This window comes from Bombus fervidus, chromosome 2 (genome assembly GCF_041682495.2).
Source record: "Bombus fervidus isolate BK054 chromosome 2, iyBomFerv1, whole genome shotgun sequence".
Taxonomy (NCBI): Eukaryota; Metazoa; Arthropoda; class Insecta; order Hymenoptera; family Apidae; genus Bombus; species Bombus fervidus.
Window position 1 is genome coordinate 9,522,563 of NC_091518.1, and position 16,946 is coordinate 9,539,508.

Below are 16,946 nucleotides of genomic sequence, written 5' to 3' on the forward strand. Positions count from 1 at the left end.
ATTATTAAAGTATTAGCATATTAACGTAATAAATTACAAAAAATATTTATATAATATCTGTTTAATATTACTACATATATTCTTATTATGAACATATCTTTGATATATCGAGTATAAAGAAGGATTAAGGTAATTTATACAGTTGGCAACATTGGTTGGCCCGCGAAACAGCTTTGAGATTCAGGATATTCGAGAAGGCACGACACGAAGCACCGAAGTAGTCGATTACGTTGCTGGATATCGGTGTGTTAGGTCTACGAAGCGCGGTACGAGGAAAAATGGCGATGGCAACAACACAAGTCAAAGGAAGCGGATGGCCAAGAAGAGCTAGTAACAGTTCCTTTGAAGGGAAAGTGGTACAGAATCAGTCTGTAACTATCAACAGGACAGTTAATTTGTAAGTGATAATCAGTATGTGACTCAATTACATTATTTTTTAGAGTTAATGTTTTGACTGCCTCTCCTGTAGAGCAACTATGGCCGGTTAAGAGACGCTAGCAATTAAAATTATGTTCCTAACACCTTTCAATGCATCTTACATGGTACAACCATGAGACGGCTGTTCATCTTTCCGTTAAGTACTCACGGAAATTTTAAGCAATAACCTTATCCATGTCGTTGTATCGATTTATTGACTATTCAATGATTCATTATTATTCTCTATCGTAAAACATAACCAATTATTTTAATGTAGTATGAAATTGTCTATATGATAAAGCATTTTTTTTTTTTTTACACCATAAATAAGATATATATCCTTGTAATTATGAATTAAATCAGTAATTATTTGCTTAAAATTTCTAAATATGAAATAAAGTTATACCTTTTGTGCTTTATTTGCACAAGGTATAAGCTTCTAATTATGATGAAGCTAAAGACAAATTTAATTTCTTTTATATTTATGAATTTATAAAAGTTGTAGCCACCGTATGCAATGTACGTTGGTATCCTTTATACATTGAATGTATGTTTGCGTACGGAAACATGTTTTGTTATTTTCTCACAGTCACCGTAATAATGTGACTGTTTATTTGTAATGCGTATATACTTGAAAACAGTTGTATTGTCACTGTTCATTGTTTCTACTTGTATACTACAAATTATTTCGTTGTGTATAAAAAGGAAAAATGTATAAAATAATTTCGCAAATCACTACTATTATCTTAGATTTATATAAACTGTGATAGCTAAAACTACAGATATTTGTATTTTTTTATTAGTAAATTGGCCTTTCATATTTTATGTAAGATAAATTTTGCAGTATAACACATTTTTGTATATCTATATTATTATGAATGTATTTGTCTCAGATAGTTCATAATTATACTTAGTGTTTAATTTAAGAAATAGCATAATATGCATAGATATTATGAATGTTTCAAATAATTTTTTCTAAAACAAATAAGTTTTAGTAGAATATTGCACAGTGCATCTGAGATTTATATCCTTCATTCATGCGTTATATTGATAATGTTTCAAAAATGAAATAATATATTAGAAAATGTAATACATTTATTATAAATTTTCAAACACATCACCAAATATCAATTGATATTTATAAGTGAGTAATAAACTCAGTTCATATAATGTATTGAATTAATTATATATGTATAAGTACTTTAATTTCTTATTCATATTTTGATATTTTTGCAAGTTTATGATTATATAGTATTTAATAATATCACAAAGTATTACAAGATATTTCTTTAAAAAAAAAAAAAAGAAGCTGTTGAAGTCTATTAGCATACAATTTATAAATCACAACATATACATATGTGATAGGAGAAAATTTGAGAAATACAAGAGTAGCATAAATATATGTATTATGTATTTCTAAACATATGATATGACTACATTTGATATAACGTACTTATAACTAATGTAAAATGTAATGTTATAAGTAATATAGTGTTTTATATGCATCAATTATAGTTGATACTTTGTATTTCATAATTAACAGTAAGTAATCACAACATATGTGGTTTTCATATAAAAATTTAGTATGCAAACAGAAATACCTTGATGATCTGTTGAACAATGCTGTATTTGTATACATGCTTTGTAATTCATACGGGTGTAAATTTGTTCAATTGCTACATATACTTGTGCATAATTTTATTATATATATTTTTTTGTTCATTGTATATATACATTTTTAAATATGAAAAATGTTACATATAAAGTAATTATTTTTATATTATAAATCTGTATGTTATTCCTCTTGCTTGCATGAAAAAAATGATATTTTTTGTCTTGTATAAAAATGTGGAACTTAATATAAAGTTTGGGGACAAAATTATAGGCTCAAAACTATCTAATGCATTGTGAGTACCTGTATAATCTTTATGGTTATATATTGTAATATTATTATTATTTGTGAAAGTGATGTTGAAGAGACTGGATTTAGTTACTGAAGGATTACATAAGAAGTAAGAACCTAACACAAAAATAAAACTCATTTATCATAGATATCCTTTGACAAACTATACATTTGGAACAAAAGAGCCACTCTTCGAGAAAGATCCGTCTGTACCAGCAAGGTTTCAGCGTATGCGAGATGAATTCGATAAAATTGGAATGCGTCGCAGTGTTGAAGGGGTTTTGTTGGTGCACGAACATGGATTGCCACATGTCCTGCTGCTTCAGTTGGGAACAACATTCTTCAAATTGTAAGTATATGTATTATCTTCGTTAGGTATAGAGGAAAATTCATTTGGATATCAGGATATCTAATTGCATCACGTTTATTAAAGTATATACAAATATTTTTGAACTTTTGTACTTTTGTTTTGTAGACCTGGAGGAGAGCTAAATGCAGGAGAAGACGAGGTAGAGGGCCTAAAACGGCTCCTTACAGAGGTAACAGTTAGCACGACGTCTTATGCTACCTTACGAGGTAGCTAGGAGTGGCACTTTGATATGTTAGATTGTAACACTGTTCAAGAATCGATTGTATTAATCTTCCAGACGTTTGTAGAACTTATGTAACCGGGCCTGTAGCTCAAAATAGGGAATTTTTAATTACATTAGCATTTACATTTTTAGTGCGCTGCATGCCCGGACATTTCAATGTTTATAGTAATGCAATTATAACTTGTTACATTATGCATATCATGGTTAGCTAAGAACATTGTTCTTGTGTCACTCGTCATACATGTTAACTCAGACATAAAAGAAGCAAGATGTGAAGATTGTAATATTATGACAAGAAGATTGTATTGTATATACCATTAATGGATTTTTTGTTGTAATTCATTGAAAAGACAAACGGAAAAAATTGTATCAAATAACGTTTAGTCCTAAAACTTCTTGCTAGAAAATAATTGAAGTATGTAGGACCGTGATACTTCGTCACATAACAAATAGGCGGTTCGCAGAGCTTATATTTATGCATTTGTCAATTTTTTAATTAAAATGATAAATGTATGTACAACAGCTGTTTCATTTAATTAGGTATCTGTAAGTAAAAGGAACTGAAAGTATTTGAATAAATACTTTTGGCCTGTATTACTGATTGTATAGAAGCTAACAGGAACATATTAAGGCATCTCTGTGATCAAGTTAATTGTTAGCCGAACTAATAAGACTATACAGACGTTTTAAGTATGTAAACAAATTTGTGTAACCATGTTCTTAGTGGACTGAACGAAGAAGATTGTATTTTAATGTCTATGAAGTGTAGCAAAGTTGACATGATTGATGTTATAATATCGAAATAACTTTTAGACCTTTGGACGTCAAGATGGAGTTAAACAAGAATGGGTGATAGAAGATACCATAGGAAATTGGTGGAGACCAAATTTTGAACCACCTCAGTATCCTTATGTACCACCACACATTACCAAACCAAAGGAACACAAGAGGTTGTTTCTTGTTCAGCTGCAAGAAAAAGGTAGCATATAAAGGACAGAAATATATTGTTAGATTGAGAAGTAAAGTAAGACTCAATAATTGGTATAATTATTTTTGAACTTTTTAGCTCTATTTGCAGTACCTAAAAACTATAAGTTAGTAGCTGCACCATTGTTTGAACTATATGACAACTCCCAAGGATATGGACCTATTATTTCCTCTCTACCACAATCACTTTGCAGGTAATTATCATATAATACCTTTTTGAGTAAATTGAATATATCCAGTCACTCTACTACATTATTTTATTTTATGTTACAGATTTAATTTCATCTATATGTGAAAAAAGAAATAACTGAGAAAGTGGAGTAATTTTATTTAAGTTATGAGAAAGTACTATGAATACAGTGTATGTATGAGATGACGAGTGAAAATGCAAAAAAAGAACTGTGTTAAGTGTATAATATGATGTACACTAAAAATTAAATCATTTTTTAAGTAGTACTTATATAATTCATTAGCACATTTAATTTCTAATCCTTATATTTATGTTACTTTCGCTTCATACATAATAATAGTAATCATTATATCTACATTTACCTATTAGGTGTAAATATATTATTAAATTTCATGATTTATATATGATTGTGGAATATTTTAGTTTTGTTATAAATTCTCTCATGAAAGGTAGATTTAATATATACATATATATATACATATTTACATGCATAATTTTATGATAAATATAATTTTGTAAAATTACAATAAAATTCATGAATTTATAATCTGATGAAGATTAAATTTATACTTCATATCAGAAAGTGTTAATATTGATTATGACTGTCCTTGCTTTTATACCATAAATATTTAGATAAGAGAGTGTACATGCATTTTTTAAAAATCGCAACAATATAAGATTATATAATCTTCAATCAACAATACAATCAACAATATAATTATACTTTTATAAAATGTAAAAAAGATGCATGTAACTTTACTACTCTTTTTTTATTGAAATTCTTTGAAAATTAAATACTTGTAAGTAGAAAACCTTAAAAATTATCTTTGTAATTTATCTTATATCTGTAAGCTTGGTTTGTACCGCCATTTTGTATTCAGCAAGTTAGTGAGGATACATGCACCTGACACATGGAAACATTAAAATTCAGAATACGCATTTGAGATGTTGATAATTTGAGCTTCATATAACAGAAAAGGACATACATATATTTAAAATCAAAATGACGCAGGATGAAACGATTATGACAAAGGTATATGTAAAAATAAAATAAAAAATGTTATATATTTTATACTTTAGTTTCTGAAATTATTTTATCTTAACCTATGCTTCTAGTTTTTAAACATATTTTTATACATGTTAGATACAGAAGGCAGAAGATACATTAAATGAATCCATGTACAAACTGGATGTGTTGAAAAAAAGACTCAAGACGAAATTGCTCACAATGGAAACTCGCGAGGAATTGGAGTCAAAACTGGAAGAAATTCAGGAGGTACTTGTAAAAAATGAAGAGAAATTAAAAAGCCTAAGGAGACAAAATACAAAGTCATTCATGGTAGCAGCAAGCATGATTTTTGCATGTTTTCTGCTGTATGGTTTATATGTATTATTTTATGGAACGATATAAATTAACATTCCTAAATTATGCATATTTTAAGAAATGTCATTAGTGTAATATATTAGACATTTATTCAGTTTTTATATTATAATTATTTTTTTTGTAATTTTATACTTATTGGATACTGTTAGAAAAAAATTTCTTAATGCTGCTCAAATTTTCTACTAATATAGCAGATTTTTTTATAAATATTGTATATTGTATTACAATAGTAATATTACTAATGTAAAGATTGTCTTTTGACACAGAAATAGTTACTTTGGAAGATAGTTTTTAGCAATAGTAACTTTCTTTTATAAACATATATTCAAAATTTAATTAGCATTTATGATCAAATTATATGCTAATTTCCAGAAAGATTGATATGCCAATATATTTTATTTAAATCATATAGATATATTTTATAATATAAAATAGATTTGTCATGATTATTACACAAATAGTTAAAGAAATAGAAAGTTATTCTTATATTAGTTTTACAACAAATTCACAACATTTATGAACTCATTAAATTAAATCATTAAATTATTAGCAACATTCTGCGAGTAATGTTTCATTTCTAAATATATTATATTATTTATAAACATATATATTCGAAGATACAAATTAGAAGTTATTAACTTAAGCAGTAACTAAATCGTACTGTGGCGTTCCAGCACGACGACTCCGCATGTACTTAGCATGTACTTCGGTATCTAAGTAACTAGCTCGAACAACAGGATTCTCCTTCATGGCAGATCTCCATTCCAACTAGTATTGTATAGGTAACAAAAAAGAAAACTTTGTTGTTTATATACTCTAATTTGTATAGGATAATTTTATACTACATTTGACAAATATGTTTGTAACTTACCAGTCTCTTGAACCTATCACGTGGTATAGTAAACTGATCTCCACGTAAAACTCTAATTACATCAGATCTCTCCCACCATGGCCATATCATAAAATCTAACATACCAGGAGAACTACCATGAAAGAATGGTGTTCCTTTTGATGCAAGTTCTCTTTCAAAAAGACCCAATTCTGATAAGACTTCATCAAATATGTCTCTGTCTATAGATGTACTGACGTATAACTAAAATAAAAATATTTGTATTCCACTTGTACATAATATTTGTATTTTGCATAAGCACATTGTATATATGAGAAATAAATACCTTATACAAAGTATTTATAACAGAGTTAAATCTACCAATTAATAACTTATCCTTAGCTCTAGCAAGGGGATTACTAGGATAAAGTTTGTTTTGTGGATATGCATCATCCAAATATTCAGCAATCACAAGGCTTTCATATAATGTTTCTCCTCCTTCCAATTCTATGCAAGGAACTTTACCCAAAGGACTTTTTTCTAGCAACCATTCAGGTTTATTTGTCAAATTAATATAAACAACATCATGTCTATAATTAGAGAATAATATTACAATAAAAGAAACAATTTAATACATATCTGTGTGTATGTATTTGTATGAGAGGAAGAGAGGTTTTAAGATTATTAAAAAAATAAATAAACAATAGTTACTGCATTCATAAACAAAAATAAAACATTTAAAAATTATAATAAACAGAAAATATGAATGAAACATCTGTTTGCAATGTGTGAAAAATATAAACAAAATTTTCAGTTAAATTATAATTTGAAAATTTAGTTTACTTACGGTATATGTTTCGCGTCAAGTACTAAATGAATTCTTTGGGCATACGGACAAAAACGCATGCTATACAAACGTATTTTTCCAGATACAATGGGCGGGGCAACTGATCCTATAGAACGATAGTATAAAAGGAATTATTTTGCAATTATATTAATATCAAGTTTCACTAACATAATCTTACCGGCAGCTAAGTGTTTCAAACTCATTTTGATTATATCGTCCCTTAGAAAGTTTTAAGAATCTCTACGATTAATTATGTAATTTCTTTTTCGCTGTGAATAATGTTGCACATTTTCTTACAACCCAGGCGGTCTAATAAACATCGGTGATAGTTCAAGGTTCTCCAGGCGCAGGTTACCTGTCCTTAATCCGGAACGAGATCTCTCAACAATTTGATGTCTTTATATATCTTACATATAATAAAACACGTTCCCAAAGTCATTTTAATTATTATAATTAATGAATCATCGATAATAATAATATTTTTCCATTTTTTTTTCAAATGATAAAGAATTATTACTCGTGAGTATTTCAAATAGAACTATATATTGGAGCGAAGTTCGACAACCTTTAAGATTTAAGGCCCTAGGTTTTGGGGAAAACAAATTTCAGAAGTTCGTGTTAGTAGGGATGTTTGATATTTCGATGTTGGTCCTGAGAAATTGGATTTCTGTGTTTTCTAGGTATATATTTTAAAAATGGAATGGCTTTTGAGGATCATGCTTTCTACATTTATATATTTGGAACTTTAAAAAGGATGTAAGTTAACTTTACATTGTATAAATAGTTATAGAGTTGAAATAAGTGTAATCGTTTTTTTACAAAAGTAAATTAAACGAGGAAATAATGTTTTGCTCAAATTTACGCGGAAATGTTAACTTATTTGCATTGATTTTGTTCTATGGACGCCATTATATTGTTAATCATTTTAACATCTTCATTTGATTGTTAACATAATGTAAGATAATTCATGTATTACCACTATTAATAATGTTCTTTAAATTTGAATTTGAACATTTACAACGACTTTCTAAACACCGGTCAAATTTAAATTTGTATTTGATAAAAGTTTTCCCTATCCCTAATAAAAAAATTAGGCAATCTAAACAACAATTAACCAATTTAGTTCAACTCACTTAACTTCCTTTTAAGTACACGTAAATTCTAAACCATTCTTTCCTTCCACAAATCAACCAACCATTTTTCAATCTCCTATAGTTTTCTATGTGCAACCTTACCAAGTGCATATGTATAAACACTTTGAGAAACGTTTCACCTTGGAGGAGAGAAGAGAAAGGCCAAGAAATGGAAAAGGTTAAAACGTCGATTGGCCAGCCTTCAGTCAGCTCTTCTATCCAAGACCCAACTCCTCACTCACTATAATAACCGTACATAGGGATCAGACGGTTGGGCTGCTTAGGTAAAAGTGGTACCACGAGTATGGTGAAGGGCACACACTTAGGTGGAGCACACTGAGAAAGAGAGAGAGAGAGAGAGAGAGAGAGAGAGAGAGAGAGAGAGAGAGAGAGAGAGAGAGAATTATGATGGAATCTCGTGGTAGAGAAGGGAGGTGTTTCGCGGGTGTGTAGAGAGACCCCTACACAAGGGGTCGAGTGAGAAGTCGAGAGATGTTGTAGGCAGCGGCGCGAGGAGGATGAGGACGAGGACGAGGAGGAACGGCGCGGGCGCTGATTGGTAGCAGAATCGATTAGCCGAGCCGAGCTAAACCTCCGGCACCGCGGCAGCTTCGGCGACGCCACGAATTTCCCGAATGGGGGTTTCCCGTTGGGGCGGGCCCGAATCCAGGGAATACCTAGCGTTCTCCATGGCAACCCGACCAATTCGCCAACCGCCGACAACCAAGACTGACCTACCGTGTGTTGCTAACGTTTCTTTTTCCCCCTTTTTCTTCCTCTTCTTTTTTTCTCTTTCCAATTTTTTTTATTTTCTATCTAACCCTCCACCTACAGCTCTCAATCCGGTTCTCGTTTCATAGTGCTATCCTTTGTGTCTGCTTCTTTTCTTTATTGTCTTTTCTCTTTTTTCCCAGGTTTCGTTTACGCTTCAAGGAAGAAAGGGAGCAGCGATACGAACCTTTATGTCTCTCTTCCTCTCAACAACGTCGTAGTCAACCTAACTTACAAGCAACATACTTGTTACGCAAACTTCTTCATGTTGCATGTATATATGTGTGCACATGTGTATGTGTGCATACACAGATACGAGAGAAAGTCACATTGATTTTGCCGACGACTGATACAACCCCGTCGGCACGTTTAATTAGAACATGGCGACTTTAATACAAGCGCACGACAACAAGAACAACAACAGCGCCCCTTCCCACCCCCCTGCTGCTCTTCTTCTGCTTACACTGCTTCGGCTCTTCTTTCATCTATGTCCCGTTCCACGATTCCATCTTTCTGCTACCACTGTTTCTCGCGACCTACGGGCCACGATATGGCGAGGTTGTAAATCAAGACCACCAAGTAGCTGCAATGATTGATATCTTATAAGGAGAAGATACGAGGTGCCACTCTGACTTTGTTTATGGACCTTTGCATAATTGCAGAGCTTGGAAAGCTGAAGCTATTTATTAGTAATATTCAATTTTGGGTGGAGATAGTTAATGATCTACGAGATAATTGATATCGAGGTTACTGTTTACTTCCGCTTTATCTTCCAACATGAGACTTCTTTTTATTAGGATTACGGATCCATTTAGGATTGTATAATTGCATATTTTAGATTTACGCAAAATAAAATGAAAATGACTCGGGACTGATAACCTCGTTCAGATTAGTCAATTTATCTTAATTCGAATGATTTGGATTTCAGGTAATTTGAGTAATATGAACCAGGTTTAACGGTATTCCAGCTAATTATTATTTTACTACTTTGATAATTTAAAAAGATAAATTATGGTGGAAGTATAAATTATTATTTTAATGTATTTTAAATAGTATCTTGGCTCTGTATTAAAAATTTTTTCATATAGCTCTGGGTTAAGATTTCAGGCCCATGTGTGATATATTTGTTAATTCTCTTCCCTCGAATTGACATTAAGAATTATTTGAATTCTTGACAAATTTTCACAACCTTGCTACATCGTGGTCCGTATTACACGATATTTTTTTGTCTTTCTTGACGAAACTCATTTTTTCTCCTCTCGAAGGGGTCGCTTATCTACCTAGCCTAACGCGGTCTATGCTAGTGTCAAACACCCTTCGCCCTCTCTCATCCATCATTGTCATCGTCGCCATCGTCATTGTTATTATTATCATCCCAGTGTTCCAGTTTGTGCGAATCACGCCCACTCCTCTTTCTACCACTTACTCCACTCATCCGTGGTATCGTACGCGATCTTCTTTTCCTTTTTCCAGTCTCACCCTCTCTTTCTCTCTCTCTCTCTCTTTCTCTCTCCCACGCATACATGCATAGTATGCACACACATACATATACGTACACGTACAATAGAGTCACACAGGAGGACACATTGCAATCGAAATACATTCTGATGTACATTCTCGCGCTAAGACTATGTTCTCTACACGCCTACGCTACACATGAAAACACCCTATCTACATTAGAGGCCCGTCGACGTCCCACGGAGTCACTTTCTTCTTAATTTTTTTGTTCTTTTTTTTCTTTCCCATTGTTTCATTTCATTTCGTTACTTTATATATATATATTTTTTTCTTATTTTAGTTTCTTTGGAAAAAATGAAGAGGACGGGGCGAGCGTCGTTTTCTCGTCCCGGAGAGAACGATCCTCTTGGTTGAAACCGAGGAACGCTCGACAGGTTTTAGTTACGACTAAATCGTTAGAGTAATTCTATGGGTGCTTACGTCTTACGAATGGTATGATACAGTATACGACTTAAGGAGTTACTCGCTTCTTCGACAGAGGTACACCTTTCCACAGTAAGGGGTAAGTCGCCGCCCGCCAGATCTTCTCTTTCGTGGAACCTTTACTTATTTTTGTCTTTTTTTTTTTCTTTCCTTGTTGTACCTGTTTTCTTTAATTTATTCATCTTATTCGTTTTATTCAGTTTTATTAGTTTTGCCGGCTAAGGATCCACGATTTGCGTACATTGGAGACTTACCCCTATGTTTTGTACATAGATAGAGCGACCGCATCTCTCGATTGATCGGTGAGAGTCGACGTGGTGAGCACGGCTCGGGATTTCGTACGTTCGGTTCTGATATGACTCAACGTTGTACTTTATCAATCTCGATAATTGCGACTCGAGCTTCCGTTGGATTGATGGATGTGCTGTGTTCTCCCGGGATTTGTCGCTCGTTTAATGGTTTCTCTAATAGCGTTTGGCTCGTGGTAAAGAACAACACGTTATGCTGATTCTGGAATCACTTCTGAGATCGACACCGATTGTATGTTATCATTGACGTTAGTAATGCAGAGATTTTCGAGGAAAATGAACTCCGGAAAAGCTAGGAATATTGGTTTTCAATAATTCCTTGTCCTTGAGAAAATGAATTTTCAATATATGTTAGTAAACCGTTATGTACTTGGTTCGTAACCATTGATTCTGTAAATCTTGAAAAAACGTTTAAACTTCTCACTTTTACAGGGATTGTGTGAACGTATGTCTGTTTAGAATGTTATTTTTTGAAAATATTCATTTTGATAAATATTTGTGATTACCATTATCACCATTAGAAATAAATAATCTCAGAGGAGTCATCCTAGGATCAAGAGAAACATATTTCTACACATATTTACTACACCGGGTGGATTAGGAATGAGACTTCACAGTTGCACACGATCCTCGTAGAAATTTCGTTGGTCGCTCGCGGTTTAGTCTTTTCCACGGCACTGAAACACGCGTCGTACTTCGTTGTGAAATCGTGATCGCACAAAGATCGCGAGAAGGAAAGCTTGTAATGATAGAACTTTATTTATCTGAACCTGAGAGCGATTAGGAGTTTACTCTACTTATTAACTTATCACTACGAGTAGAAAATGTCGTTCGATCTAAGACAGTGAAGAAATATTTAAAAATATTGATCTGTGATCCAAAAGATACGAGTCTTCCATTGAAATAGAAGGAAGACATTGAATATCTTTTGTTCAGCAAGCTTCATGTTTATATCGATGAAATTGATTTTAAAATCTACATCGATTAAATAAAATTTTAGACTCTCGTTATATCGACTATTTAACCGTAGGCTCCTAAGATCTTAGATCTTTCTCTCTTATTGTATTAAGCGATAGAAGTTTACTGATACTCTACTAACTTATTCTTTCTCACTTAAGTAATTAGAATTCACGTTTAAATAGCAAAGAAGATTTTAATTATAATCTCGTTCGACTAAATGAAGTTCAGATAAATGAAGTTCTATTACACATATACATGTATAGTGTTTGGTCGCTGAATGAACGCGGCGTGTCCTTTGAACCCGCGCCAACAACGCGAGCAACGTAACTCGCGATGAATTTTTCTTCTGAACGACGACATGCGGTTCCTCTATCTACATTTTCGTTATGTAACAAATAAGTTAAAAGAGTTTATAATACACGCATTGCTCTTGACCCGAATCGAACATGTAAACATTTCTCACTAAGAACGATCAAGCTTATTTGGATGTTCGATTATCGTCGACCATCATGATGCTCGCATGTGGTTCATTGTCATCATCATTGATTCGACGAACCGTTTTCGAAATTGCTCGATCGTGCATCTGTACGGAGATATTCCTCGTTAAAATGCGCATGTTCGATTCCATCCAGTCGGAAACACCGACGTTTCTCTGCGGAAGTACGCCGGTTAGTTATTCGCGTACAAGGCGACGTCCTTTCGGACAGGATAATTCTCGACACGCGGTTCATCGCGGCGTTATCATGCACGATTGTTGAAAACGAATCAAAGATTCTAGAATTCAATGTTTGGAGTGAAAAATTACAATTCATTTGAATTACATTGGAAAGCTGCTATTTGGATCTTGATATTAGAAAATTAACTACGTACTAAGATTTCAAATGATGAAAATTACTAACGATTACTATTATTTAGAATATAGAACGTAGAATCTTTCCACAGATATTAATTCACAGTTATATATTCTAAATAATGATAATTCTAATGAATTGGAGATTTTATTAAATAATATTAAATAATGGCAACAGTAAGTTATGAATAATGATTCAAAAAATTATGCATCAAACAATGGATACTTTGAGTGGTCTAATGTTTTTCTAATTCTCGTAAAATCTACAATGGAATTGAACTATGTTTTATTCGTAATAACTTTTAGCAAAATTAGATAGATGATAGAAAACGAAAATTCTTTGTGTTCAGGAATGAAACTTGAATAATTCAGATATAAATTATATTTCCATAGTATTATACAAACTTTACTGCCAATGATGGTACTGGATATCGTCGAGATAAAACGACTGACGAGAATCGTCTTGTGAACGTACCCTGTACTTACGTAATCCATTATATTGTATGTACAACGTTCTTACAATAATTCGAGTGCACCGTCGGTCGTGAACGAAAGCTTTTGGGGGCAGAGTGGTCTCGCGTGATCGTCAGTTTCGCGTCAGTAATTTAAATTGGTCGCTGTTTGCTGTTAAGGAACCAGATCGGCTGGTCGTGACAGCGACTATGATATTGCTGATTAGTTTGATCGTTTAATCTGTCCACGTGCACCTTGATGTCGGATGAAACGGAAAGTTTCATGACTTAAATATTAACTGGAGTAGATTATTTAAACCGTGAGCAAGTATTTTATTTGATAGCTTAAAATCATAGCTTTCAAACATTGTTTTGCGTAAAATTATAATTTTATCTTTCAGTAGCAATAAACTTAGGGAAGATTAGAACGAAAGATAAAGATTTCAACGTTGTTCTATTTTTCAGGGAACAGCGATTATGCTCAAGTAGGGATGGATTCTCTTCTATCAAATCCACGAACAAAACCATTCAGTCTTGAGGGAATGTCACTGAATATTTGCATTGTCCAGTGGTCACGCAAGGGACAATATTATAATAAACAGTGTTTTACATGCTTCTCGACACGTGTTCAAGGAATCTACGAGTTTGGAACGACTCTCACTTTATATAAGGATTTTCTTGTCATGATTTTACTATGAAAATTGCCAATTTTCAATGCAAAAATTCTATTGTTATTATGAAATAGCTAATTTCCGATAGAGGTCTGCGTTTCATGTTTATTTAAATATATGTACGCTATATGTATTAACGTATTTGTAGTTTAATTCGCGTTATTTTTTTAATTAACGTGCGTTAAGATAGAATATATATTAGAATATTATATTAGGATATTATATATGCCGAAAGAGAAGATTGATTCATTTAATATTGTTCAGAGAGATCCGTCCTCCAAGAGAACTAGATCTTCAGAGAAAAAATTGTCAATGTTATCTGTAACCTAGAGATTTCTAAAAATATAATCTCGTCGTGTATGTTATTACTTGGTTACTGTATTTCTTAATACACTGTGATATAATTCATAATCGTTGAGACAGTAATTTCTTCAAAAAATTAGTCGCTAGAACGTTCACGTATTAAAACATACACGAATTAAACTATCTGAATATGTAAATACACACGTATTCGTATGCACATATTAATACACATATAATATTCTCTGATATCTGTACACGCGATATCTGCCCAGATACCGAAACATAATTATTCATATACATACCTTTCCAATTCCCTAATACACGTTGCACATGTCTTGTCTACATGTTATATAAAATCATAAAATTAATATTTGTCTAAAATTTCACAGGTTACATTAATACTTTAAGATTTCTTCATTCACTTCATTATCCACTTTCTGGTCAAGCAAAGGCAATGAGAAGATTAAGAATTCAATGGAATCAAAGAAGGATATAAATATTTATCAAAGAAACAAAAATTGCAAGAGGACAGAGAAAACGACATCACCAACCACTACAGCAAGATAGTGCAATCGCAAAAGGTGTGGTCTATTTGCGGGATCCACGGACCGACGGCACACGTAGACCGCGATGGCGGCGGTCGGTTAAATTCCCTCGAGTAGAAACTTGTTAACGTGGCGTACCCAGGGCGCCCCAGTGCTCGGCGGTGGGTCATGCGTAGTGCGGATAGGTGCCCAGATGAGGCGGCACATGGCCAGAGGCCGTGTGGTGTCCCGCATACAGGTTGGCACCCGGACTCGTGGACCAGTAGCTGGAGGCCGATTGGAAAAGGCCGCCTGGAACGGAGACCGACACGGAGGCGGCCGGTGGCGGCATAAGGTTCAACTTCGCGTGCCCGTAACCGGACATAAATAACTCGCTTTGGTATTTATACGCGGCTGGGTCCGCAGCCGCGGGCTGCGTCGCTGCCGCCAGGCCCTGGAAGTCAAACTTGTACGCGTACCTCTTCCCGTGGACCTTCGTCATGATGTTCTTGTCGTAGTAGTACCTGCAAGTAGACACGGATGCCTCGATGCAACATGGATGCGAGAAGATTATATTTCTAGAACGATTAACGAAAATTATCTCGATTGAAATATATGTATAGGGGATCTACGAATGTTTAGATTTTAATTTGTATTTTGTGTTTTATGTGATAAAGAGTATCAAAGTATGTAGAATAGTATGAGCGTTCCAATACCTATCTGGAAATTTAACATAGATTTCTTCTGTGGTTCGATAATGCCAGTTGGGAGTTAGTTTGAAGAAATTTGTAGAAGATCGAGGTTCTTTTCTGCTATTTAATAAGGGAAAATGCGTTATGTATAATAATTCTGTAACATAATGGAGAGGCATACAAGGTAGAAGAAAGCGAAGATCATCTTTTTATGAATACTATCTTAATTGTTATTATGGGACTACTCTTCATTTATTATTTTTCAGGTTCAACCAATAGTTCAGGAAGCTGTACCACATTTCATCGTATTAAATTGTCAACGAAAACAAAGATAAGGACATAAGATAACAGAGACAGGAGCCACAGCACTGAAGCTACGATATGTACCAAGCTTCATCCTTCTATCCTCTTATTTTACGCTGGTCGAGATATGATCGAGCGAGACCACGTTCCGCCATAAACCGGCGATTTACGAACTCGTTGAAAGCCGTAAAAATCTCCATGCAACCAGTGAGTTCTTATTTAATAAATTCTATTTGCCAACGCCGATAACGACTCCGCTTCCGCGGCGACGGAAACGACTCTTCCTATCTTTCTTTTTTTTTTTGTCGAGTTACTGTCGCGCGGCAAAGCTTGAAACTTGTCGCTATATGAAGGGATAGCCATGGTGGTAGTGAATAGAAACAGAAGAAGAGAGAGGAAGAGGAGAGTGCGGAGCAGTCTCGGGTAATATAATCAGTCGATCTGATCGAAAAATAATAACCGCGTCTGCCGTCGGTCTGACTGTCGGTGATTGAAATTTCTCTCCCCTGGCTTCTCTGCGCCAACCCCGTCATAGTTGTGCGCTACCGTCCTCTTTCGTTCAACGAATTTACTTTCTCTCCGGATCTTTCGCGCGAACGTCTACTCGTTAAATATTGACGTTTCTCGCCCACGTTCTTTTTTAGCCCTTTGGATTGCGGTTTAATCGCGCGGTCTAACGATCAGGTGCGTGGCTTGGTTCGAGCAAGAGAGATACGAGGATAGACGGAAGGTGAATTTATATTTAGAGGATTCGGAGAAATATTTGGTACAAGCGATATGGATTTTAAGTTTGAATATTTTGAGCCTTTAATTTGAGAATATCGTGGGTACTTAAAGAGATATTTATAAAAATTGTTACTATTTAAGTAATTTATAATTTAAATAATA

At 33.6% G+C, this 16,946-nt stretch overlaps 4 protein-coding genes across 6 annotated transcripts in view; 2 read left to right on the top strand and 2 right to left on the bottom strand.

The window, feature by feature from the left end:
- Nucleotides 1–184: 184 nt before the first annotated feature.
- Nucleotides 185–4,492, top strand: Cpsf5 (cleavage and polyadenylation specificity factor subunit 5). Its single transcript, XM_072022512.1, has 6 exons — nt 185–397; nt 2,469–2,669; nt 2,796–2,859; nt 3,727–3,892; nt 3,980–4,094; nt 4,174–4,492. Exons 1-6 carry the CDS (start codon nt 279–281, stop codon nt 4,193–4,195), a joined length of 687 nt encoding a protein of 228 aa, XP_071878613.1. The 5' UTR covers nt 185–278; the 3' UTR covers nt 4,196–4,492.
- A 458-nt stretch (nt 4,493–4,950) lies between these two features.
- On the top strand, nt 4,951–6,662 carry LOC139998166 (uncharacterized). Of its 2 annotated transcripts, XM_074112209.1 has the most exons (3): nt 4,951–5,123; nt 5,235–5,366; nt 6,149–6,662. In XM_074112209.1, the coding sequence occupies exons 1-3, from the start codon at nt 5,094–5,096 to the stop codon at nt 6,170–6,172; spliced, it is 186 nt and encodes a 61-aa protein (XP_073968310.1). In that variant the 5' UTR covers nt 4,951–5,093; the 3' UTR covers nt 6,173–6,662. The 2 variants fall into 2 exon arrangements, with proteins under 2 accessions (XP_073968310.1, XP_071878614.1); XM_072022513.1 differs by having other exon boundaries at nt 5,235–6,662.
- LOC139998164 (pyrimidodiazepine synthase) lies at nt 5,852–7,700 on the bottom strand. Its single transcript, XM_072022510.1, has 5 exons — nt 7,329–7,700; nt 7,151–7,256; nt 6,650–6,893; nt 6,346–6,567; nt 5,852–6,242 (listed from the first exon to the last, which is right to left on the bottom strand). The coding sequence occupies exons 1-5, from the start codon at nt 7,351–7,353 to the stop codon at nt 6,114–6,116; spliced, it is 726 nt and encodes a 241-aa protein (XP_071878611.1). The 5' UTR covers nt 7,354–7,700; the 3' UTR covers nt 5,852–6,113.
- Nucleotides 7,701–13,480: 5,780 nt separating this feature from the next.
- The window catches only part of Ets65a (DNA-binding protein D-ETS-3), a 66,588-nt gene continuing 63,122 nt past the window's right edge, over nt 13,481–16,946 (bottom strand). For both annotated transcript variants that reach the window (XM_072022515.1, XM_072022514.1), the window contains exon 6: nt 13,481–15,587. In XM_072022515.1, coding sequence (XP_071878616.1) covers nt 15,251–15,587 — 337 coding nt within the window. In that variant the 3' untranslated portion in view covers nt 13,481–15,250. The remainder of the gene's footprint in view (nt 15,588–16,946) is intronic.